This window comes from Hydractinia symbiolongicarpus, chromosome 2 (genome assembly GCF_029227915.1).
Source record: "Hydractinia symbiolongicarpus strain clone_291-10 chromosome 2, HSymV2.1, whole genome shotgun sequence".
NCBI classification, from domain to species: domain Eukaryota; kingdom Metazoa; phylum Cnidaria; class Hydrozoa; order Anthoathecata; family Hydractiniidae; genus Hydractinia; species Hydractinia symbiolongicarpus.
This window is the reverse complement of record NC_079876.1, coordinates 20,881,038-20,908,015: the sequence shown is the minus strand read 5'-3', so window position 1 is coordinate 20,908,015 and position 26,978 is coordinate 20,881,038. Positions and strand designations below refer to the sequence as shown.

The 26,978-nt window shown below is 32.1% G+C and overlaps 2 protein-coding genes and 1 long non-coding RNA gene across 4 annotated transcripts in view; 2 read left to right on the top strand and 1 right to left on the bottom strand.

Moving 5' to 3' along the window:
* Positions 1-26,978, top strand: part of LOC130630127 (lipoamide acyltransferase component of branched-chain alpha-keto acid dehydrogenase complex, mitochondrial-like) — a 63,400-nt gene that overhangs the window by 30,826 nt on the left and 5,596 nt on the right. The gene's annotated exons all lie outside the window — the stretch shown is intronic.
* On the top strand, positions 5,134-24,124 carry LOC130630129 (uncharacterized). Its single transcript, XR_008982040.1, has 2 exons — positions 5,134-11,842; positions 12,037-24,124. It is a non-coding gene; the product is annotated as an uncharacterized LOC130630129 (long non-coding RNA).
* Positions 23,959-26,136, bottom strand: LOC130630128 (uncharacterized). The gene is made up of 2 exons (XM_057443523.1): positions 25,538-26,136; positions 23,959-24,309 (listed from the first exon to the last, which is right to left on the bottom strand). Exon 1 carries the CDS (start codon positions 26,080-26,082, stop codon positions 25,603-25,605), a length of 480 nt encoding a protein of 159 aa, XP_057299506.1. The 5' UTR covers positions 26,083-26,136; the 3' UTR covers positions 23,959-24,309; positions 25,538-25,602.

Sequence of the window (26,978 nt, the reverse complement as noted above, 5' to 3'; positions counted from 1 at the left end):
ACTTGTTGTGTTCCATTATGTTGCAACAACTCAAGAAGGACTTGTCGTTTTGTGTATTCAAAAAACCCTGAGTTACGAAAGATATGGCTAGGCGAGATTGATGGACAAAATTTTGTACCAACGGATAGACACATAGTATGTTCTGAACACTTTGAGGATGGAAGAAAACTTCAGGAATAATATTCCAACAGTTGTCCCAAAGATAGTAAAACAAAAAATATATAAATCTACGACTTCTGATAACATTCTTACAATTAAAAAAAAGCTACCTGAACCACAAAAAATAAAAAAGTGCCAGAGCTTACTACTGAAGAACTACTAATGCAAAAGATACATAAGTGTCACCTTTGGAGTCAACAAATTTGACAAAAAGAACTACAAAGTCAAATAACTGAATTATCAGACACTTTAAATAAAACAAAGTTTACATTAGATCGTTTTAAACACAATAAAGCACATTTTAAATTCTACACAGAATTTAAATCATATGAGCTACTTTGTGCTGTGTTGAATACTTAAAATCTGCTGCTAGCTCTCTGAATTATTGGGGTTCTAACACTAACACCCAAGGAAAAGTTTTTATGTTTTTTGGTACGTTTGCGATGTGCTTGTCCTGTAGAAGACGTGATTCAATGTGTCATCAAGTAATATTAGCCATATTCTTTTAGTTTAAGAGCTGTGCCAATATAGGCCTTTAAACAAATTGTAATAGATAGTATGCCGAAATGTTTCATGTACTTGAGTCCCACCACACGATATATAATTGACTGTACAGAAATATGTACTGAGATGACAACATCTTATAGAAGCCAGTTTGCCACCTTTTTTAATTACAAGCATCACAGCACTGCTAAAGGATTAGTTGGGATAGCACGTTTGTTTCAGACTTGTATGCTGTAAAATCAAGTGATAACACAACATAGTAGGATTTTTAAACTACTAGAACCGGGTGATTCCCTTATGGCATACCGAGGCTTCCCAGAATATGTATCACTCAATATACCACACCATTTATGAATGAGAAAGCACAGTCCAGACTGAAGAGCTGGAAGGAGACGTGCTTCGGTAAGAATACATGTAGAACAGGCGATTAAACGAATAAAGAACTATCGAATATTACAATTAATTTTTTAATTGTCAAAGTCACCAGAATAAAATGGGTAATATTTTGCTACTTAGTAACTTTTTGCCACCACTAATACGCTCAGAAGACAAAAACATCTATGATTTTACATTATCTGTAATAATAATACGGAGAGTGTGTCTGTGTGTGTGTCTGTGTGTCCGTAACAGGCAAAGTGGATGTTTTCATTTTTCTTTAATGTCGCCGAAATTCTCTTTAAACTCGCCGAAAAAAGTATGTCCATTTTGCCGGCGGGTTTACTTTGTTTACATCACGTGATCAAAATGAAGCAACTTGATTTACTGAAATCATTTTAACGGCTAACTCCCGAAAAATGGTTACCCTCGACAAAACAACAACAACAAAAGAACGGTCCTTTCGTCTTGAAAAAAGTGCAAAAAGTGATTCAGAGAAAGAAAAGTCCCAATAATGAAGTAGAAGTAGAAGAATAAAGTTGAAAGCCACGAGCAGTTACTTCGGAAGTGAAGAGTGGAGCTAGAAGTAGTAAAGTAAAGTTAGAAGTAGAAAATGCATGCTAGAGTTTCAGGTGGATTGGAATTCAGAGAAAGTAAGAACTTTGATATATTTAGACGTTCCGTTTTTATATAGTACACTTAAAATTGTCAAGGAGAATCGCATTCTCAAAAAAAAACCATTAAAGCTCCAAATTCTTAAAGTTTTATATTTTATTGCGTTTTTTAAAAAATAAAAAAGCTAGCCACATTTGTTTCCAATTTTTTTTGTATAATTAATGTATCCCCTGGTGGGTAACTAATGTATTTGTCCTAAAATTCACAATGCTACATAAAGCTGTTAGGTGGCTAACTAACTAATTTGCTGAACAAATGGAAAACGTAGGTTTGTTGAACTCACTGTTATTTTTACATTACTATTGTTTCTCTTTATAATGTCTTTTACTAAGCATTGATAGCTAGCTGTAGACCCAGCTAAGTCTTCCCAGTTTAAGTATATTTAACTGGGTGTCTTAGCTACTGTCAGCTGATAGCTAATGTTAGCTTTTAAGGCTCCATCCCAAGCTTTAGCTAGCTCTAACCTATCTATACTTTTTTGAACACGAATTATGATGTAACAAACTAGCTACGAAATCTTTCTTGAACTTTTAGGATGGTGTGACTGAGTGTTATGCCCCTAGAGTATAATTTTTTTCACATTACCTGTGAACTTTACAAGGAGACCACATGCAATATGACAAGTTGAACTAATTTTATAGAATTTAAAGTGTGTGTGTTAAGTTATTTTTTATTGTTTTGTTTCGACATCCTGTTAAACTTTTGGCAGCCTACATGTAAAATGCCAGGTTTTTTTACAGGGTTTTTTTACATTTGATTGGAAATTTACTTGGGTTTATGACTTTGGGTTAAAAAAAATTATGAGAGGATGGTATGGTTAACTCAGTTTATATTGTTTATGTTGCAAAATGCTGTTTTTTGAAATTTTGTGGAAACTTTTGTGGAAATAGACCATATAAAATATATACTGAAAGAACAAATTTTTGTAGATTTAGATAATGATCAAAATAATGATCTTTTTTGATTCAAGTTTATTCTTTGCTTATTGATTTTTTGACATTTAGGTTCAAAATTGTTTGTAAAGGGCAGTACGGATCATCATACTAAAAAAGAAAAAAATTTGTGTTCTTAACTGGTTGATATTTACATTTGGTGTAAATTTTCGTGGAAGAGGATGGTATTCAACTGAAATGACTGATTTTTGTAGATTTAAATTTGATGTTTTCCAAACTATGGCTTTTTCATAACTTTGTATAAGCTTTTAAGGGAAAGACAATATTTAAAATGTGTAAATAACTTATTTTTGTTTATTTATGGTAACTCTTGCAGGCCAACTTTTTGACATTTCAGAATAAAATACTAAGGGTTTTCAACATAATCACTTATAAGATGTACATATTTGAGATGCGTTATTTCTGAAATTGTGATTATCCGTGTTGTGACTGTCAGTGTTGTACCTGTCGGTGTTCTTACTGTCGGTTTTGTGAGTATTGGTGTTGTGAGTGTCGATGTTGTAAGTGTCGTTGTCGTAACCTTTTATCAACTAGATTTTGCACCTTGAAAGTTTTTTTTTTTATTTTGTGTAAGATTTGACATTTGACAATTTGTGTAAGATTTTAAGAACATTTTTTTTGTATATTCACTGCTGACGTCAGCTAAACATCTAAAGCAACCTATTTTTTCAATGGCCTTTTGCCTAAGTGGTTTTTTTCCACGAGGCTTATTGACTAGTCTATATAATAATACAGAGAGTATGTGTGTCTGTGACAGGCAAAGTGGATGTGTTCATTTTTCTTTGATGTCACCGAAAAATTGTCTCAAATGTTAAATTTTCTAACGTTACGGCACAACGTTAATAACACTAATTTAACGTCAACATCTTATACTTGCTGTTTCCCATGGAAGAATCCACTGTATTCTCATTTAATTTATGTAACAGATATACGTCCATCAAAAGAACAAACAATACAGTAGTGCGCATCTTACATCTGTATTATTATATAAATTACCAAAAAAATTAAAGGTGTCCAACAACTGCAGTATATATTTGACATTTAAAATCTAAATCTACTAAAATTACTTGCTCTGACCATCTGACAAATGCGAAAATTATTCGGAAAGAAGTTTACAAAAGCATTTCAAAATACATCTCACCTATAACATTTAAATCACTCAAAACGTCACATACAAAAAAACTGATTAATGTGAAACACAAACCTCTCTCATTGTATATGTTAAAATCAGTTAGTTTATTGCAAACCCTGCCAAAGGTTGACACAGAATGTGAAAAATAAACAATAAATTGTGCCTATAGTAGAAATTTTTATCTAAGGTGTAAAAAAGGGATTGCAAGGATAAATTATAATGCAACAAAACGTTTTTTGATATATTGTATACGGTCCTTCCGCACTAAACTTTACACAAAATGTCAACAAAAAAAACAGTATTTACACCCGAAATTAATAAAAATCAGTCCTTTTAGCAACTTGCATGCTGTTTTATCATCAATAAAGTAAACAAAATTTCAAATCTCACATTATTCTGTCACAAATGTTTTCATAAAATATATATAAAAGTCATAATGACTGCTGTTAAACAACATCAATCAATCTATTCGTTTATTTTATGTCACTTTTGCACCAAATTTGCAACACAAAATACAAATTCAAAATAATACTAAAATCTTTTATTTTGGTCCTTTGTATACCCACGATCTCCCACAAAAATTTAATCAAAATGTAAAAGATGAGAGGTAACGACATAATCAGAGTTTGCAAAATTTAATTATTTTGTTACATATATCTACTGCATAAGCCCTCTAAAACAATATTTTGGTCCAAAATGCCAAAGAAAAGCAGTTTGCAACAAAAATCAGTTATTTCGATGATACTGCATACACTCTTTCCCCACAAAAGCTTCACAAACTGTAAAAAAAGTTTTTTGACATTTTGCATGTTGTCCTTACCCATTAAATCTGTAAATCGAGAAGGATCAGTCATTTCGGTATATTGCACAGAGTCCTCCCCGGTAAGAATTTATACAAAATTATAGAAAAACACAGCTTGCATGGTGTAAATTCTTCTTCTGTGTATATATGGTCCTTCCTCGCAAAATTAACATAAAATGTCAAAAAGGTTCAGATGTAACATCTAACACAACAAAAATCAGATCTATCAGTATATGTCATGCCATTGTCTTCCACAAAATGCCCCCCCCCCCCCCCCTAGCTTTTTTGGTGTATTAAACATGGCCATAAGCACAAAAGTTTACACTAAATGTAAAAAAATGGTTGTGTTTAGTAATTCTAAATTAAGAAAAGTCAGTTCTTTTAGCATGCTGATATATGTATTTGCCCACAAACTCTTACATGAAAATGTCAAAAGCACAATTTGAAACAAATTGTGCTTTTGACAAATTTACATTTTAAAAATAAGTAATTTCTGAACTTTATTTTTGCAAGAAAAGAACTTCGCAAAACAAAAAAAATCAGGAAAATGTTTAAATTTTCAAGGTTAATAACGTTTTTGTGGGAATTTTTCATTTTGTATATATATAGCCATTATATAATGTCAGAGTTGAATTTCTTGTTTTAATATAAAAACATGAAAGGCTTGCAAGGTGTAAAGTCAAATTCTACAAAAATTAGTTCATTCGGTATATATATTGCATGATCCTTGTGTCACAAAAGTTAACACAAAATTTCAAAAGAAAAGCAAAACAGTTTGTATATATTATATATATCATTTATATAAATGGAAAGTCACTCCAGCCTTCCCTGTACATATTTTTACCATATCTAATTGTAAAACACCATGCAAATCCTTCCCCCAGTCCTAAATCTATCCTTGAATATTATAAATACGTTCTTAAGGTGTTGTAGCTTTTTTTACTTTCTTATTTAGGCTTAAAAGGTCAAATAAGTTGCAGCCATATTCCTAGCAAAGACCACTCAGATAAACTACAGTACCTAGCTACATGTATAAGCAACATAAAACTGACAGGTTAGCTAGGTATACTGGGAATCTTTAGTTTAAAGCTAACATTAGCTGGCTACAGCGGCCAATAGCTGGTCACTTAAATATAAACTAGAAACTTAGCTAGGTATAAAGAACACGGCTACATATATATACATTCCTAGCTAGCTAGCTAGTTGTTGGTGGTGGTTGGCTTTTTATGATGCTAGCTGTAAAACATGTCTGGCATCAATAATATCATCAAAACTGAAACAAAACATGAAAAAAACTTACAGAACCCTCTATGATTAATTTATAAAACCATGCTCTTCTTCAAATGTTTTTTTAAATATTTATTTTGAATGAAAGAGTAGAGAATACTCAAAATGAACAATTTTATTCGTAAACACAATTTCCGTTTTATGCTAGGAACTTCATTTAACAGTCCGTATGCTTTGTGAATATCTAATACCGTTTCATATGTAGCGATATGCTCATATAGATTTTTTGGCATAAGGGCATATATATTTATATCGTTATTAGCAGCGGGTTATATATTTACACCTTATGTGCAATTTCTATGAAGTACATGCCTAACTTTTTTAGTTAAATTTTAACGTACAGCCATGTCATAAGAAAGTGACCCGTGATTTCCGTGTCGTGGACTCACAGTTTTACTCACGCAAGGGAATTAATATATAAGATCCAATTAATAAAGACATTACAATGCAAACTTTGAGGCCAAATAACGTGGAAACGAGGTGGTGACGTCAATGATTTTTCACCGCGAGGGTAACTAGGGATATTAAGTTAATGAAGCCATTACAATGCATTTAAAACTTCGAGGTCAAATAACTTGGAAATGAGGTGGTGACGTCAATGATTTTTTACCGCGTGGCTAAGTTTCCCAAACCCGGCTCTCGGAATCCGTTTCGGATTGAACTGGTTGATGACGCCATCAAAAAAACTTTAAACCCCAATATCTCTGCAACCGTTTGTCAAAGGTACATGATCCTATACATTTTCTTTATCAGCGTTTTGAGATCTCTAAAATCAATTTTTTTGTGTTTTGACAAAATTTTAAACACTTATATATCCTTAGGCGTTCGTCGAAAACATATGTTCCTATACATTATTTTGATCAGCGTTTAAACCTCTACACATTACAAAAAATATACTAAATTTCGCTATTTTTTTTGGATCTGCACTCCTGACGTCATCCGAACATCTAAAACAACCTATTTTTCCATTCTCTTTCTGCCTAAATGGATGTCTTCACGGGTCTTATCGACTAGTCTATATAATAATACGGAGCTTCTGTCTGTCTGGGTGTGTGTGACTTTTACAAAGACGATATTTTTTACCACCCATATGCGCAAATTTGTCGATTTTTTTTTTGTTTACATTTGTCTCGCAACCGTTAGAAACCACATGATAGAAAATAGTTAGTATGATTTGCTCAAATACATACTTTCGAAGGGAAGGCATTCGAATAGAAAGTTCTCGTGGCGTAAAAACAAATAAAAAAGTTTCTCGACAACGTTCTCGACAAAGGCGAACTAAAAAAGCGGATAAAAAATGTCTCATTTTTGACGACCCCTTAGTCATAAAAAAGTGCAGATATTAAAAGCAAAGAAAAGTTAAAATAGAGAAGTAGAGTGGATTAGTAGAAGTAGAGTGGATTAAAAAAGCATATAATTTGGAACAGGGTTACCATCGACACACAAAAAACAACAAAAGAACGGTGCTTTCGTCTTGAAAAAAGTGCCAAAAGTGAAAAGGTAAAGTGTTTAAAAAAGAATATATGAAAAAGAAAGAAAAGTCCAAGTGAAGAAATAGAAGTAAAAGTAGAAAAGTGAAGTTGGAAGCCACAATAAGTTACTTCGGAAGTGAAGAGTAGAGCTAGAAGTAGTAGAGTAAAGTTAGAAGTAGAAAATGAATGCTAGAGTTTCAAGTTCAAGTAACTTGGAATTCAGAAAAAGTAAGAACTTTGATATTTTTAAACGTTCCGTTTTTGTATGTAGGACACTTAAAATTGTTAAGGAGAATCGTATTCTCAAAAAAATCCATTAGAGCTTTAAATTCTTAAAGATTTATATTTTACCGCGTTTTTTAAATAATAAAAAAGCTAGCTATATTTGTTTACATTCTTTTGCATAATTGATGTGTCCCCTGGTGCGTAGCTAATGTATTTGTCCTAAAATTCAAAATGCTACATAAAGTTGTTAGCTAGCTACCAAACAAATGTGCTAACGAAATAGAAAATTTTGGTTTGTTGGACTAACTGCAAATGTCATAATTTTTACATTGCTTTTGTTTTCCTTTATATGTGTTTTACTAAGCATGAATAGCTAACTATAGACGTAGTTAAGTCTCCCCAGCTTAAGTTTATTTAACTGGGTGTCCTAGCTACTGTTAGCTAGCTAAATGTTAGCTTCAAGGCTCCATCCCATAGTTAGCTCTAACCTATGAGTTATGTTGTTATTCCTCTCTTTTCAAGTATTTATAGCTACCTTAGTAGTCAAACTTTTCTTCTTTTTTAAACACGAATTATGATGTAACAAGCTAGCTACAAAATCTTTCTTGAACTTTTAGGATAGTGTGACTCATTGTTGTCCCCATAGAGTAAACTTTTGTCAGCCTACGTGTAAAATGCTAAGTTATTTTTACAGGGGTTATTGACATTAGATTGGAAATTTACGTGGGTTTATGACTCTGGGTTAAAAAAATTTATGAGAGGATTGTATTGTTGTCCGTTTATATTGTGTGTGTAGCAAAGTGCTGTTATTTGAAATTTTTTGTAAACTTTTATGGAAATAGACCACATGCAATATACTAAAAGAACAAATTTTTGTAGAATTACACTTTAAGCTGTTGTGTAAGCTGATGTCTTTTTTTATTTCGTATTATAAACTTTTGTGAGGTAAAAGTATGTGATGTCATTTTTACTGGATGAAAATTTCATGGTTTCACGTTTTTGTTTTTGTTGAGAATTTTACAAAATTTTGTATTAATAATTGTTTGGTGATAACAAAAAAATTACTGAATGTTCTCACTAAAACTGTTTCTGTTTTTTTATATTTTGTAAGGACTGTATGCACTGAAATGACTGATTTATCTATAATTTGATGTGTTTCATAACCTTTTTGTGGAAAATTTATGGGTAATGGCAATATATAACATGCTGAATGAACTGGTTTTTGTTGATTTTTTTGTTTCTTTAAAGACAATCTTATTTTACATTTTGTGTAAACTTTTGTAAGAATTAACCATATACAATGTTTTCCAAAATAATGATCTTTGTTTATTTCAAATTAACTCCTTGCTCATTGTTTTTTTGACACTTCAGTTTAAAATGTTTAGTAAAGGGCAGTACGGATCATCAGACAAAAATTTCCAGGTTAGGATGTTATGCAATCAAATAAATGATTTTTCGAGATTTGAATTTGATGTTTTCTAAACTATGGCTTTTTGATATTGTTGTATAAGCATTTAGGAAAAAGACAATGTTTAAAATGTTTAAAGAGCTTATTTTCATAGATATGTGCCTTTTCTCGCAAGCCTTTCTTTTTGACACTTCAGATTAAAATATTGAAGGTTTTCAACATAATCACATAAGATGCTGTGACTGTCGGTATTGTAACTGCAAGTGTTGTTACTGTCGGTTTTGTGAGTGTTGTTGTTGTAAATTTATATCAACTATATTTTACACCTTACAAGCTGTTTTTCTTTGCATTTTGTGTAAGTTTTTGTGTGTGTGATTTAATGTGATTTGACATTGTGTGAGATTTTAAGAACATTTTTGCTAAATTAGGAATTACACCTTCGACACATACTTTTTAACATTTTATATTTATTTTTTTGGTAAAGGGCAGTGTGCAATATACTAAATTTGCTGATATCAATAAAATTATATGACAGATCTTTCCCATTGTCCTTCCTTCTGCCTAAGTGGAGTTTAGCCTTATCGACTAGTATAATATAAAAGTTTTATATATTATTTAGTTGTATATGATATATGTAATACATGTATAAAATAATAATTAAATGTCTTTACTCAGAAAAAATCTAGAAGCCAGAAAATTAAAATTAAAATGTTGCCAATTTAGGTAGCATTTCTCTTTCCATAGTTTCTGGTCGAACTGAATGGTTGGTACGAATAAACGTTTTTTAGTTTAAATAATAAAATCAAGTTCAGTGAGGTCACATTGGTAAAAATACTGATGCTTCAGTTTTAGTTCTGGTTTACCATTTACCATTGCAGAAAAATTTTTTTGTCGGTGCAACATTTTTTAATATTAAACTAGAAGCTGAACAGTTTGAGACGGGAGAGCAACGCCTTTGAAAGTATTGTTGTTATGCTTAAAAGAAATATTTTGGAATAGAAAACTGAAACTGTCTTTGTCAAGTAATAGACGCATAGTATCATTCCATTTAAATCATAAGATAGAAAAAATTTCACGAATCTAATAGTTCTTAGTCAGGCGATTATATCCGTAAATGGTGCTATCTTCTAACAAAATATTATACTCCCTGAACCATATTTTAACTTTATCCATAAAATCACACAATTACTTTTAAAAATCACAAGTCAAAACGTATATTATATAAAAAAGATTCATTTTACTAACATGTTTTCAAATTTATGGTCGAAAATAGTGCTAATGGTTTGTGTTTATAAAACATATAAAACTTCAAAAAGTTGTCTTAAAAAACAAAACAATAAATCAAATGTTTGTGTTAACAAAAGAAACTATTTCAAATTTTGTGCTAAACTAAATGGAAATAGATGTAAATAGTGTAAATCAATAAGAAGTCTAAAACATAAGAATCATAAGAGAAGAGAATAACAAAAGAAAATATGCTGTGTTTAAAAAATACAACTTTAATAAAAAACTAATGCTCTGACATAGATGTAATAACATTCTTATCGTTGTATTCATAATCAATGTTTTCCAAATAAAGGATTTTTTCCTTTAGTTCGTCCATATTGTTTTTTCCTATTTGAATAATATCTATTTTAAAAAAAGATTCCAGAACAGCAAGTGGCAATACCAGTGTATGTTTGTTAAAACATATTTGCAATAAAAAAAACGAAGTTTTATCACTAAGCATTGTGTGTTTGCAATGTGGGCATGTAACTATTTTGACTCTAGGCTGAAGAACCACAGACTTTTGGCAGTTTGTACACGCAGGGTAGAGTTCAAGCTCTAAATTCATTTACGATTTTTGTTGTCATTTCATCTGACAGATATGTTTGATATCTAACAGGGCTCAAAATCGGTGAAGTATCGTTGGAATCTGTAACCGAAAATGTGGTCATTTTTGTAGTCGACAGTTTCTGTCCATAAAAGTTCCTTAGACTAAGAATTGTGATACTGTATTCCTTTTTCTCAATAACAGAATCAATTAAATCATTCCACACTGTCAACTTTATGTCTCCTGTTTCGTCATAAAGAACCACCTCACGTAGAGGCAATTCTCCATTTGAAGCTGTTACCATTATTGATTCTTTGAGCCATTTTAACGATCCAACAACATCATAGGTTCCAACGTTTTGACACAGGATTTCTTTTATTGGTGTAACTGCACTAGAATCATACGAGAATGTCATCTGATTCGAAGTTTGAATCCTGCTTCCCCGGAAAGAATTGAACAAAAAAGTTCCTGTGGTGGAAGAAGGTGAAAGGTTTGAAAACTGCACTGGTTGCGATGAAGACTTGTAACCTGTTAACAATCAAATTGGATTTTGAGTTTTTCATGATTCGAATAATTGCATTTTCCGTTTCCGTGGTTTTCATCAAAACATCAATGAATTCATTACCAGATTTAGATACATTTGAGTTAACCGTTACTATGTAACCATGAATATCTGTAATATAATGTACCAAAAAAAATTGAAATGCAAATAAAGCTCTGGTCATCAAATAGCAGAATGTAGATTTCTTAATTATACGTACAAATGTATTTGTGTTATGTCTAAGCAAAACAGTAAAATTATATTTAAGTTTTAGAGGGACTTGTATTAAAACAGATTAACAGTTTTTGATTTGATTGCTAAAACAATGACAATGAGTAATATAATAATTACTTTGAATTATTAAATATAAATCATACCAATTAGAGTTGGAGAAGGAGAACTTTTAAATCGTTTATTTGGAGATGGCGACATTGGTGGAGAGAATCCAGTGAAGAGCTTTGTTGGAGTCAAGGGTGGTGATTTCAGGTCATTTGAGGTTTGTAGATTCTCAGCATCTTTACGTGTGAACTTAATAGGAGTGACTTGTGTTGATTTGGATGGATCGAAGTTACTTGGTGACTGAATATTCTTGTTATTTTTGCTGGTGAGCTTGGTTGGAGTAACTTGTGGTGATTTGGATGGGTCCAAATTACTTGGCGATTGAAGATTCTTGTTATTTTTGTCATTTAGCTTCATTGGAGTGACTGATTTGGATGAACTTTTAGTATCAGGAGAGAGATTGCTGTTTTTGAGATGAGCTGCATTTAATAGAACAAGCAAAACATTTAAAACAGTTTTAAAACATTGTATTACGTATATGAAAAGTTAAAATTTTACATGAAGACGGGATGGAATTGAGCAATAACGAAAATAAATAAAAATAATAATGAAAAAGAAAGAAAGAAAAGAAAAGAAAGTAAAACTTACATGTAGATTGAGAATGTGTCGGCTGTTGCTGCTCGAATTCCAAAGGATTTTTTGTTCTCGATTTTTTCCCTTTATATTTAAGTGATTGTTTCTCTTTTTTATTCATTTTTACTTTAAATCTAACATTGGAAATATATAAATATATATCTTATGACAAATCCTCCAAAAGCTATCAAATCACGTGGCAAATTTTGACGGGATTTACGAAAATTAGAACTTAACCAAAACTTTTCCCCTTAAAACACTGTACAATTTATGGCATCATAAAATTCAAAAAATCGTTACTTTGACAGAATTATGTTGTGAAAAAAAGACTTTCTCAACTTCAGCCTCCACCCTATATTTTGAAAAAAGTGATTGTTTAACGTAAACATGAGTTGGTCTTTCAATTAATTGGTCATACAAATTTAAGACATTTCTCAAATTTTCATTTGGTTGAATATTAAAGTCACCTACAATTAAATCAATATCATGTGTGCTGGTTAAATATCTCAAAAGGTCGTAAAACTCAGGAATCAAAGTGTTGTTTTTCCTATAAAGAAGCATTACTGTCAATTCAAATGTTCCAACATTTGTTTTGAAAATTGAAAAACCATTTCCATCAAATTCACGAACCAAATCTATTTTATCTTTATAATAAACAGCCAGACCTAGAAATCTATCCTCATTGTTATTTAAAATATAATTAAAATTGTCTATATGAACATCTTCGCTTGTTAATTGGGTTTCAGTACAAAGGAATGATGTCAGTATTTGTAAATGATGAATCAGATCTTATATCAACGATATGTCTACTTAAAGATTGTACATTACAAATTTTGAATTCTAAAAACATATTATTTTCTAATTGATCTTTATCATTTAGACTTTCTAATATTTGTTCTTCTCTAAGATAATCATATTCTGTTTTTACCCTTTCATCTACTACTATAACTTTTTTATCAAATTTGCCTGTTAAAAACAATCCCTCTAATGAAGTTACACGACTTAATCCTACATAAAATTGACCTGGATTAAATGACCTTTGTTTTAATAAATCACAACTTAAACGATTTGATCCAAACTAAGACCTTGAACTTTGTGTACTGTACATCCCCACGATAATGTCAAAGGAAATTAAGTTCTTTTAATAGCTGGTGCACTATGACGCTTTGCATTTGTTCTAATATGAAGTGTTACTCTTTCAATAGGAACAGCACCAAAATGTCTTCCTAATTGACTCTGCTTTTTTTTAAGTCCAGCTTTAGGATCATCAAACTTAATGATAATAGCTTCAACTTTCTCATTCTTGTAATGAATGTGCATAATAGTTCCAATTTGCCCGTTATTTAGATTGTCAGATAAATCAACGTTGCTTGTAAGCATAGTTCTGGCCCCTATTTTTACTTTTAGATGAAAAATTAAACCTTTAGTTTGACTCAAAGACATGTTCAAAATTCTATCGTATATATGATTTGGAACAGAATTTGGTACTTGGTCTATAGCTTCAATTGTTAGAACAGTTTGATCGATCATTTCCAACATTGTCTGATTATGTACCCGTGCTGGTTCATTTTCTGCAAAAATATGTAAGGCATCTACAGGGTAATTGTCATCTGTTTTATCAATAACCCTTGAGCCTAAAACATTGATATCACTCTCACTTAATTCACCAATACGAACATTATTCAGTAAATCAATAAATGAAGAATCTTCTCTTTGTCTCATGACCTCAGTCAATTCACAAAATTTGAAAGTTCTCCACAGATGATGTATATTCAATATTTCATCATAGTAGTCAGCATATATTGGTTTTTGGAGAACTGGAGAAAGTTGATAAAGATCACCAACAAAAGTCATTGTAATCCCAGCAAATGGAACCGAACTGTTTTCAGCATAGCCAAAAATACTCGGATGAACATATAGCATTAGTTTATTAGATACCATTGAAATCTCATCAATTATTATCATCTTCAGTTCCTCATATTTGATTCTCAAAGCACATCTTTTTTTATCAGACAATTTGGGCACATGCATTCCTCTACATTCAACTGGGAATCCTAATCTTGAATGAATTGTTGTTCCTGAAATATTAATAGCAGCTACACCAGTTGGGGCTAATAACAAAACTTTGGGTTTCTCAACAGATGAAGTTCTGAAATTTAATGTTTTAGAAACGGATGAATATAATGTTTTAATCAAAAAACCTTTTCCAGTACCTGCATTTCCTGTAACAAAGAGTCTTAATGGTGGAATTTTCAAGGTACTGTCAGCAGGTCTGTTTTGTACACTTTGCCTTGCCCATCTAATAACAACATATCGCTCTTTGTTTTGGGTTTAATTGAGAAATCATTAATTTTATTTCTTCGTTAGAAAAAGATAAATTTTCAGAAACTAAGTAGGAAAATTTTCACTGACTTGAAAATCAACAATATTTTTTTCATCTTCAGAATCACAAGCTTCTTCAACTAAATTTTCTTGCAAATCATCATTTTCTTGCTCAGCAAAACTATCAGTTGTTCTAGAGTGAGACGTAAAGTGAACTAATGAATCCTCAACTAGATTGCCAAATGGTTCAAATTTTTTCCTGTTCTGATTTACAATAGCTAATACATCTGGTTGGTTTAATTTTATCGAAAAACTCTTTTCTTCGCTTGACAAAAGTTCTTGTTCGTGTCTAAATGGGTAAAATAGCATTAGTAAGTGATGTGCATGTTCTTCGGGTTTCAAAGTAGCACTTGGAGTGTAATAACATAGAATTTTTTTAACCGAACGACATCTCATCTTATCTTTTGATTTCATCAATGGGATAATTTTAGGGTATGATAGAGGACCTTCAATATTATCATCAACAAGTACTTCAGGTTGACTATCATTGTCTTCCCGAGGTTTAGTTTCAATGACAAAAAATGCTAGAAATTCTGCATAACAAATTTCATCTAAAACACTAAATTTTCCTCCTTTTAAATTTTTATCTGGGCGCTCCATGTATCTATCTAAATTGTTTTTTGTTTGAAAACATCAGTACTATGCTCTGGAAGTTGAGACAACTCATTTTTAGATTTACAAACTTTGTATCTCTTTTCAGGCAAGTTAGAATTAGCAAATGTTACAACAGGAAGCGTTTTTCTCAACCAAAGTTCTGGCATTAGCTGATAAACTGCTTCTTGTAGAGAACATTGCGGGTGTGTCAAAAAAGCTATTGCCAATTTTTTCATTCATCTTTATAAGAAAGGTTTTCAGATTCATTTGCTGCATTTTTCATTGCTACAGAAGATTCAGTTTCACATTAAGAAAAATACGAACACATATAGGTTACAGCTTTGTAATTGTTAAAAACAGGCTGTATATCAATATTCGCCTCCCAAGCTTGTAAACCGGTTGTAAAATAATTATTTACGAAACACGAATTTGGCGGTCTAAAAATATGAATTTCAAAGTCAGTATCGGGGGAAATAGACAAAGCCCAATAGTAATCATTTTCTGTAATTCCTAATGCATCCAAAATATCAGATATAAAACTTTCTTTATAAGATGGCCTGTGTGGATCAAGGTATTCATCAATATACAACTTAACTTCCTTTAATATTGATTGCCGTTTGTTAAGTATCTCTAATTTTTCATTTTCTGGAAGTTCATCATTGAGAGGTTCAGCACAAATTGTTCTATTAGTAAAATACCTGCCATAACGGAAGCGACAAGGAATATTCTTATATTTTCTACAAGATCGTGAATGGCAATGTGATTGATATTTGCTAACTAATTGATTAAGCTCAGGCTCAGTGTCTTTATCAGGCAAATCTACTCTAACAATAGAATCAATAAAATCAATATATTCTTGTTTGGTTTCTCTTGTTAACAAAGGAGCATCTTTTACCCATATAAAGCAATGTACATGAGGTGAACCTCGAAACTGAAATTTAACTTTTATTGCATAGTTTTCTACATTTCCTAAAGGACTGTTTTTGTGGATAATGATTTCCTTAAAAAATGTTTCAACTCTATATTGAAAGTATCTAGCCACTAACACAGGGTTACTATTCAAAATTTCACATTTTTGAAAGTAGTCGATTTCACTGTTTTCATCTAAGTTTAAGCCGTTTAATCTAGAAATAATTAGAATCAACTCCTTTCCAGCGCAAGTCAGCACAAGATAACGTAGGAAAAATTATTGGTAGTCCCAATTGTTTAACCATTGCAAGAACATCATGTAAAAAGTTTTTCCAGTATGCAGGAGGACCTTTAATAGCTTTCATGAAAGAATAACCCTTATCTTCATAAACAATTGAACGAACTGTTTCATTTAAATTATTATTTAATTGACCAGCATTTATGCTTCCCTTTACCTTTGTCGTAGCAATATTTATCTGGTTAAATAAATTGACCTGTTGCAATATATAGTGGGCAAAAAAAATGTAGTCACCATTGGAAGATAACCTTTAAGTATAATTAAGTAGTCGCTGATTGAATAAATTGGAAAGGAGACAACGAGACTTCTCTTGTTACTTTATAACCAAATCTACCTTTAGGTAAGAGAAATGGAAATGCCTGTTCTTCACAAAATTGGTCATTGAAAAATGATTCAGGGGTTTTGTTTTGACCTGGAGCTATATCTAACACATTTTGTGAATTGTCATAAATATTCGGAATAACACACATTTCATTACTATTTGTTCGTTCTAAATCTAAAGAATTGTTACCTTCTAAATGCTCATCGTTTTCATTCTCAACAACAATTTCAAATTCACCTTTTTCTACAATACTTTCTATATCAGATAAGCAAAGAAGATCTCGATTAATATTATCTAAATTGATAAAAACGTTAGAATAAAAACGATTATGTTCCTTCAGATAGTTCAAAGCTATTTCAACAAAACACGGACGAACACTTTCAAAATAAACATGCCCTTTAAATTCGATTTTTCTTTTCAACTTAACTAGTACAACTCCATCATTGGCAGCAGATCTAGGTAAAACATTTGAAACTGCATCAGCTTGAATTGGAATATTGCATACAGCACCTCTAATTTTTGAATTCTTTTTGAGATTAAGGTTTTTTCTAGACGATTCAAACGTTCCAAAATGTCTGGAATGGGATCTAGCATTAATTTATTGACTACAGCTTGTGGAGGAGTATTGTTTATTTAAGATGTTTATCACAAGTAATGCAGACATATTTACATTGGTCAAAGCTTTCAATTTCATGGAATAAGTGTAAGATGCTTGATATTGTGTGGAGACAAATTTCTTCACAGACTTTTTATAAAGACATCTATGACAAACAACACATATATAATATGATCCTTCCTGAATAGCATTTTTGAAAACAGATACTATCGAAACATTAAGATTTTTTTTGCTTTACGTTTTCTACATTTTGCTTTTTCAGTTTCTGTTCGTTTTCGTTCTCTACATTTTGCTTTTTCAGTTTCTGTTTGTTTTCGTTCTCTACATTTTGCTTTTTCAGTTTCCGTTTGTTTACGTTTTCTACATTTTTCTTTTTCAGTTTCGGTTTGTTTACGTTTTCTACATTTTTCTTTTTCAGTTTCGGTTTGTTTACGTTTTCTACTTTTTTCTTTTTGAATTTCGGATTGATTGCGTTTTCTACTTTTTTCTTTTTGAATTTCGGATTGATTGCGTTTTCTACATTTTTCTTTTACAGTTTCAGATTTTTTTCTTAGTTCTAATCTGTAAGTTAATTTAGCATCAAAATTAGGTGCATTATCGAACTGAATCTTTATATATTGAACAGCAAAACATACATATTCTTCATTAACATCTATAAAATACGTTTCTGAAATGTGTTGTTCTAAAGATTTTCTAGAGGAAAATTTTAATAAAACTGAAAAACCATCAGGAATAATTTCTCCATTAATGTTACGACTATGTGAGTCAAACAAAAAGTAATGTCTAGAATTCCAAGTGACTGACATTGTTAAGCCCCTTAAAGTAAATAAAAAACCTGAAGTATCTATTGGAATGTCCTGGAATGAAAAAGACAAATGCAAATTGGTTATGTAAACAGGGTGAACACGATACTCTTGGAAAACAGCCTTAAAATTTGTAGAGTTTTTGAACATAAACTGTGTAGGTAATTCATCCATAACAACATAACCAATTTTTAAACTTTTGTAAATCGCATCACCATTTTCTAGAATAAAATCCATATCTTTACTATTCCAAGTACCTTGGATTTTAATCAAAGTAAACGCAGCTAAAGATAATGCATTACAAGTACATTGCCTACCAGCTGTTATTCCAAATCTCTCGTTTCCTTGATTGTAAGAACCTTGAGCTGACTTTAAAATGTTTCCTTGCAACGACATGTTATATAAATGTTAGAATTAACTTTGTTACTTTATAAATTTAACTTGTGATTATTGTAAATTACTTTTTGTGACTTGTTGTTCCCAGATAGTCTTTATCTGGGCTAAAAGAAACACTTGACCGTCTTGTGACAAATGTTGTTCCCAGATAGTCTTTATCTGAGCTATAAACACCAGCTAGTCTTTAGCCAATGTTGTTCCTAGATAGTCTTTATCTGGGCTAAAAGAAACATTTGACCGTCTTGTGACAAATGTTGTTCCCAGATAGTCTTTATCTGAGCTAGGAAACACTTGACCGTCCTTTGACAAATGTTGTTCCCAGATAGTCTTTATCTGAGCAAATTTCAAGCAAAATAAAATTTTCTCAATTCCCAGTGGAAAGAGAGAACAAATTAAAAAAATAAAAATATGAGAAATTGGTTTTGATTTCAAAGATTCAGAAAGATTTGACAATACAATCTTGACTTCTATTCTAGTGAAAAATTGAAGAAATTCTGAGGCTTCAATTCTTCGTCAGCCGGCAAAATCTGTACCAAAAATTCATACGCCCTTACTTCCGCCCGACCGCCTGCCGAATTTCGCGTAGGAGGAGGAGGAGGAGTCGCAGCTGAAATTAAAACGGGATACGCTACGCTCTCTCTTCACTCGAAAAAAATCTAGGAGCCAGAAAATCAAAATAAAATGTTGTCAACTTTAGCTTCAGAAATAATACCATCTGTACTAAAACCCAACCAAGGCCATCTTAAATTATTAATAAGACCACACTTTTTTATTTCATTGTTTTTATATTTTTTAAAGCAATGCTTTCGCTCGCCTTTCTCAATTTACAGGCTTTTAAAATACAGTTTAACAACCGATTTAAAAACGAATCAGATGGAGTACCACTTCTACGATTCATAACAATACCAAAATTTGAGGCCATTATATTAGGTAATGTAATGTAATGTAATGCCATGGGGAACTGCTTAAATTATTAGGCCCAGGACTCTTGCGTAAAGCCGAGAATACTGGACACCAATGAATGGTCACACGTCACATCGTGCAGGAAGTCTGAGAGCTCTCCACAGCTCGCGGTCTAAAATACTTGTTTATAGTCCAGGAGAAAAGAACTTTAGGACTCATTTTCTACAAAAGATTTGACCCTCCAAATAGGTTGGTAGTATCATGGACAATAAAAATCACATGGTCAGCTCACCCAATTTGGGGTTTTTTCGGTTCCAGACCCCTAAAATTACCCTAATTCGAGACTCCTATTCGGTCCCCTAATTCTCAAAGCTTAAAAGTTGGTAACATGTCTCATTATATGATAGAATCTGAAAAATGATAAAGCTTACCGAAAAATTGGGTCTCAAGACTGGGTTCGACCCCCCTCATATTTAGACCTTAATTTGTCCCCATTTGCTACAAACTCCAAATTTTGCACAAACATTCTCCAACATAGTGGAATGCCATTGGTCATAAAGCTGACCAAAAATTTGGGTCTCTTGGCCTGGTCAGACCGCGTTTCGCCTCATATCCCTATTTTAAAGAGCTTTTAGAGGGTGAAAAAAACCCAGTGACTACAAAGGCCAAACTCAATATTTGTGTTCTATACTAACTGTGTATAAATGGTCGAGCTTACTAAAAAATGCGGTCCTATCAGCAGGTCAGACAAAGATCTGATTAGACCTCAAATTAGACCTCATAAGGTACAAACTCAAAATTTTGTAAGACTATTCCTTTGTTCACACGAATTGGATTTGGCAAATAGAAAACCAAAAATTACGGTCTCTTGATCAGGTCAGACAATAGTTAGCGATATCAAATAAAAAAAGAAATGTTCTTAAAGCATCTAATAAAATATAAATATGTACAACAGGTTATAGCAGCATGATTGGTATTGTTCTGCATCAGTATCTAAAGATGAGAAATGTCATTCAGTCATAAGATCTAGTTTAAATGAAATACAATATTAAAATTTTTTAAAAAGTTACTCAATTCTAGAATATATGACATTGAATCCTATTCTGTAATAGTTTCGTTAGATCACACAAAAAGAATTCTAACCTTAAATTATCATTACACCTTCGTCGCTAGTTTCGTCATCATTGTCTGAATCGTCATCACTTGACAGTTCATCAAACCCTTCAAAATCTTAAGGAGAATGAAATACTTTTAATATTTAAAGTAGCGGCGGAAGTAGCGGAAATAAAGCATTGCCTCCGAGTAATAATTAAGAAACTAAATGACTTGTAAAATTTGATATCCAAAATTTACCTTCTAGTTCTCTAAAGAATCTATTATGATTTTCATCGCTGATGACATCTACCGCTTTTGGAGACATTTTGCCTTTGTACCACTTAATGAGATAGTTTTCATTTTTCAGCAGCCAACCCATGTCTTTGAAGGCTCGGACGTTATTGATGACATCCATAACTGTGCAACATACTTTGTGCGATAAATCTTTTGACGCTACACTCGTAAACAAGGTGGTGGAGAACTTCCATCAAACTTTTTAACACAGGAGCTTTATTTTCTTTTTTTGGTTTCTACTTTTCCAAAAACAATACCAACCTAGCTTCATCTACAGATGATATATTCCTTTTTCAATACGTGCTGCATACAAATTTTCCCAACGTTGCAAAAGCGTCATCTGTGACATGAAGATTTGTTCCTAGCTGTTTAAATACATCTTGCACACTTTCATTTTTTCTAGAAGTTTGAAAGGTCGGTTGAAGTTTCAACAAAAATGTCAAAGTTGTCGAATGCAACGCCTATTCCAAGACTTGACATTAGTTTCATACCATGTGGTGTGGCATTCCCGGCCTTTGTTGATGTAAAAGTTAATACTATTTCTAGTTCTTCGATCATGCTATAGCTAATAGTGTCCAAGTCTATTTAACATTTCGATCACTTTTGTGCATCCTGTAATGCTTTTCACTGCCAAACTGCAAATAATATAATATGCAAAACAACAAAACGTTAATATGAAGATATATTGTAACTCTTCTGTAAATAACGTAAAAATACAGTTAATATTATTAGAACGTAAAAATGTACAAAGGAATTAATATTTACAAGACTTCAACATAATCTAACAAGTGTGTAAATCAAAGAAGGTCTCATTTACAATAAAGCATCTTCAACTTACCATCACTGTCAGTATTTCCATTTGCATTTAAATCTTCATCTACAGTAGCTACAACATTTGCAAAATATCACAATAATAACTTGTTATTGGTTATCTTAAATTGATATATTCTAATTAATTATGTTTTCCTCCTACCATCGCTTTCATTGATCTTATTGAATATTTCTTTGTTGGAAAATTCTACGAAATGAGAAATTAAATCAATGAAGTAAAAATTGACCAAGTATGTGTTTAAAAAATTTAGTTCAACAACAGACTGTTAAAAAATTTTCTGACTTATCATCCAAAACTGACTACAACTTGAAGTAACTAAAAACTTGAAATAATTACATATATTTTTACCTGATGTCATATCTTCTATCTATCAAATCGTATCTACAGTTTCAAATTTTCTATTTTTTATAGTCTATAAATATGCAAATATCCCGGTAATTTGTTCACGTTTTTACTTCACTTACTTCAAAATAACTGCGTCTCTAACTTTTTCTTCCACTGTCTGGTATTACATATTTAGTATAGAACACAAATGTTGAGTTTGAGCTTTGTAGTCACTGTTTTTTTTTTACTCTCCAAAAGCTGTTTAAAATAGGGATATGGTGGGACACGTGGTCTGACTAGGCCAAAAAATTTTTGGTCAGCTTTATGACCAATAACATTCCACTATGTTAGAGAATGTTTGTGCAAAGTTTGGAGTTTGGAGTTTGTAGCTTATGGGGACAAATTAAGGTCCTAAATATGATCTATGAGGGGGATCTGGCCTAGTCTTAGACACAATTTTTTAGTGAGCTTTATCATCTTTCAGATTCTCTCATATAATGACACACGTTACCAACGTTTAAGCTTTAAGAATTATGGGACCAAATAGGAGTCTCGAATTAGGGTAATTTTAGGGGCCTGGGACCCAAACGCCCCCAAATTGGGTCAGCTGACCATGTGATTTTTATTGTCCATGATACTACCAACCTATTTGGAGGGTCAAATCTTTTGTAGAAAATGGAACCTAAAGTTCTGTTATGATCTCCTGGACTATTACTGCTTGTATCGTTCGTTGATAAGATTACAGACATACGATTTCGCAACTCTTGTGTCTGACAAGTAAGAAATTAACAGCGATGTAGAAAGTGACGAGGCTTCTTTTACTGACGCAGAACTCAACACTGTTAATACAAATTGGTGTGAGTGTGGAAATTGTAGATCACGAAAACACAAACTTAAAGTGTGTGCTGTATGGAAACAACGGAATTCCTGATGAGTTTTTTCAAAGTAGAAGAACAGATATACAATTTTTCTTTATCTTCTGCATCTTTCTTTATTAATAAATATTTTATCGCTTTCCTTGTTAGCTGCATTCTTTTCGTCAAAAACTTTATGTTTTGCTTCAATAAAATAATCCTTCATCGCTTCTCTCTGACTTCACAAGCCAATTTATATTTATTTTATTCAACAATATCAATTGCATGTTTGAAAGATCGAATGTTCGTTCCAAATGATAAGTTAGAAAAAACTGTGGGTATAAATGTTGTATAATTATAAATCACCCTTTTTATTATTATAGGTCACAAATGCGTTACAGAAGCTGCTAATTTTTAAGTAGAATCCGGCATTAAAGCCAGCTAGATAACTTATTAAGATTTCGGATTAAATGCGAGATCTTATGAAAACGGGCGGTCTTTTTCTTCTCCTCCTTTTCTTCTTCTCTTTCGACCTATTTTTTATCCGATTGCCGTAACCGTCACGACTTTTTAAAGTCCGACCTGGCCCCGCGTCCTAGCTCTACGCCGGCTGTGTGCGTATCTTAATATTCGTAAAATTGGGTAAGCATGAAGACTGCGTTACGAATTTGATCACAAATATTGTTATAGACTGTTATTTTAATATTATTTGATGAGCTATGCTAGATACTCATTCAAATTCTCGTTTCAAGTTATGTTTTTAACAAGGCGGATTTTGTTCAACTAAACCGAACTCTAGGGGTTAAGGTACGAGTCGTTTCTTTCGAGGGACCGAGTTTAAGCACTCCATATTGATTATACTCAAGCTTGTTCACCAAGCTGCGAAGCTAAGTTTTTTAAAGCGAAGAGAAAGGTTGGGTTAGTATAATTATTTAACTTTCTAAATTTCAGTTCTATCAACGTTTAAGACAACCTCGTCCCCAGGACTATTTGCTTCTCAACGGCGCTGCGCTTTCTGATAGTTCTAGCGAAATAGCCCTGGAACAGGCTGGTCACCGTATCGCATCTGATTGGCCCACGGCGTTACCCTAATTATGCAACGCTTTTAGCTGGCGTCAGCAAAAATCCTAAAAGTGATACATAAACAAATATGGCACCGGAAGATGTGGCGTCGTTGTTGTTGGTGGTTTTAAATCCTTAAAAAGCATTATTTTTCCTTTTTAATCTCATTTCCTCCACCTTTTTTTAAAGATGTCTTAGCTAAAGTAAGAATTTCTTTCAAATATACGATATTTTTTGTTAAAAAGTAGTCGGTGTTGTTGCTAGCCAGCTAGGTAATGCATTCATAAATATGGCTCGAGGGAGAAGTGAAGTGTTGCAGGTGCTCTTCTTGTTAATCTCTCGTTGCAGAAGATGTTGCCATCTACGCCTAAAAAAGTTTATAAAGGTGGCAAAGGAGTGTGTCGAATTTGTGCTGAAGAAACATCAGCACATCACTTGACCAGAATTTTTTCAAAAAATGGAAAGGAAAAATCCTTACATCACAAAATATTCAGAACATGTGGATTAAACGTTTCCGAGTTTGAACTATTGCCTACAACAATTTGTTCAAAGTGTGACAGGTTTATCAATAAAATGTTTGACTTCCAGAATAATGTACAACAACAACAAATCCATTTACAACAGCAAACAACAGTAAAAAGATGTGCAGCTTTTTCACCAAACCAGCAGTCAAAACCAAAAAAAATCAACATTAAAAATGAAAATTATCCTGTCCAAAAAAACTGTTTCCAGTCAAAAAAATCTCTACAATTTACGCCTTTACTAAACATAACAAATGAAACAGACATAAAGTCAAACACAAAAATACTTCCTAAAGAACTTGGCAAAACAAAACAACCTCAAAACGACTTCATTACTGAAGATCAAGAAAAGAAAAGCATGATCTACAGATAAAATTGTGTTTTATTTACTCAATTTTAATGCAGCACAGATGGCATGAATTGTCCTTAATGCAAAGAATAAATACAGTACTTGTTATTGAAGGTGGCTGCAGCAAACAGGTAAAAAATACATGTTTATTGATTAAATAACATAAGTCGTACAAATCTTAAAAATCAGTTAAAAAATGTGACAAACAATACAAAAATTATTCTTATTCTAGAGTTTTCACGTTTTATTTCTTCTAAAATAGTTGTTTTCATCAACTTTGTTTGTGGTGAGTGATACTGATTAAAAAGTCGATTTGGATTTGCAATTTTCTATTTTCAAAGCTTTTTTTAAATTACGTAATTTCGTTGGTAAAGCAGTTGCAGTCAAGGCTAACATGATACTGTGAGGGAAGAATGCTTGTAAAACTGATAAGTTTTGAAATTCTGTACGAAATTCTTCACCCCTAGATATAACATACAGTAATTCATCAATTTTTTAGCTTAACTGTATTATGGTGATAAATTTATATTATTCAATTATTATAGCTATACATATACATATATTTTGTTTGTGAAACTTTTTCAAATGGATATATAATATATATTAGTTTGTTTATATATATTTAGTTGCTATATTTAAGGCATATTATTTTTATAATAACTATGTATGTAGATTTTTGTTATGTTATGTTATACAAAGAAAACTAGCTAGCTAGCTATACTCACCATAATTCCACACAATGCGCCTCGTCTATCACACAAGCCACAACATTTTCCTCATTAATTTTTGATCATAATATCTTCCTTCCCTGATCTGATAACAGTGACTCTGGATGTGCAAATAAAATTTTACATTTGCCTGCAACAATGCTTTTTGAAATTTTAAAAACAGAATTTGATGCATCATTCAAATCTTCCTCAAACAAGGGTTCGTATCTCTGGCTATTAGCTTGGTCTTCGAGTTGTAAGAAACCACATTCAATGCCTACTTTACTTAAATTTACTAACTGATCTTGAATAATTGATGTTAAAGGAGAGACAACAAGTACAATATTGCCTGCCTTTCGTTCTGGAACAAAGTCGGGTAAAAGTTGATAAATTAACGATTTACCAAACCCAGTAGGCAAAACAGCTATAACGTGGTGTCCTTCTCCTAAATACTCGAAACATTGAACTTGTTTTGGTTTCAAAATAAACGAGGGCAACTTTTCATACTTTTCGAAAACATTATTCAGCCGCTTGAAAACACGTACCACATCTTCCCAGCCCATCGCCAAAATCGTAAATATGCAGAATTTGCATAAATTAAAAATGAACCAGAATCTGGTTCATTTGATGCCCACGTGACCAGCCTGTGCCAGCGCCTTTTCGACGCCACGGTAAAAGGTGCTGGGGCCGAGCTTGCGTTTAAGATATTCTCTTCATTGTGTCTATTTTTTCACATGTTAAGATGAAAATATCATCCCGTTTTCTAGCCATGTGTAAATCTGAAACAAACCAATTTCAAGATTTTAGCTACAAACGTAGATTTCATGGAAGCATCCTGCTGAAGCCAGCTAGCTAGCTGTACCTAGCCTTATTTATTCTTATTCTTTTAAAGTTTTGTTTATTATTATTTATTTTAAGTTGGGATTGTGGCGAAGAGTAAAAGTAGCCAAATGCAGTTTGGATAGCTAGCTACAACAAAACAGAGTGTATCCTGTGTTGTTATGTAAACCGAAGTTGCGTCACAGATTTTTTGAAAAGGGTATTACACCTAAACGCATTGGTGACACGGTTTACCTGTACTAAGCGCTCAACCCAATGTTAACGACGGGTTGTTTCCTGTGTTTCTGTTTTAACTTAAGTTGCGATAAAGTTTTTTTCGAAAAAGGGTATTATACCTATATGGATGTGCGGCATTGTTTGTCTGTACTAAGCACTTAGCCCGGAGTAACATTTATTTTTGAACTTTCAGCGGGAACATTCTTCGAAAAATAAAAAAAGGTTGGCCGACTGTTTTTGCTGTGACAGGGTAGCAAGAAGTTCTAAACTGTGTTTTTATTTAAGCTAAAGTTATGGAAAGTTATTTTTTGTAAAATATATTACACTGGAAACACCATAATGTTGTGCGCCTATTTTTTAAAAAATATTTTGCACCTGAAACACTACGACATACTGTACTAAA

Coding starts and splice junctions, on each gene's coding strand:
- LOC130630128 (XM_057443523.1), bottom strand. CDS start 26,082: ATGGGCTGGGAAGATGTGGTACGTGTTTTCAAGCGGCTGAATAATGTT.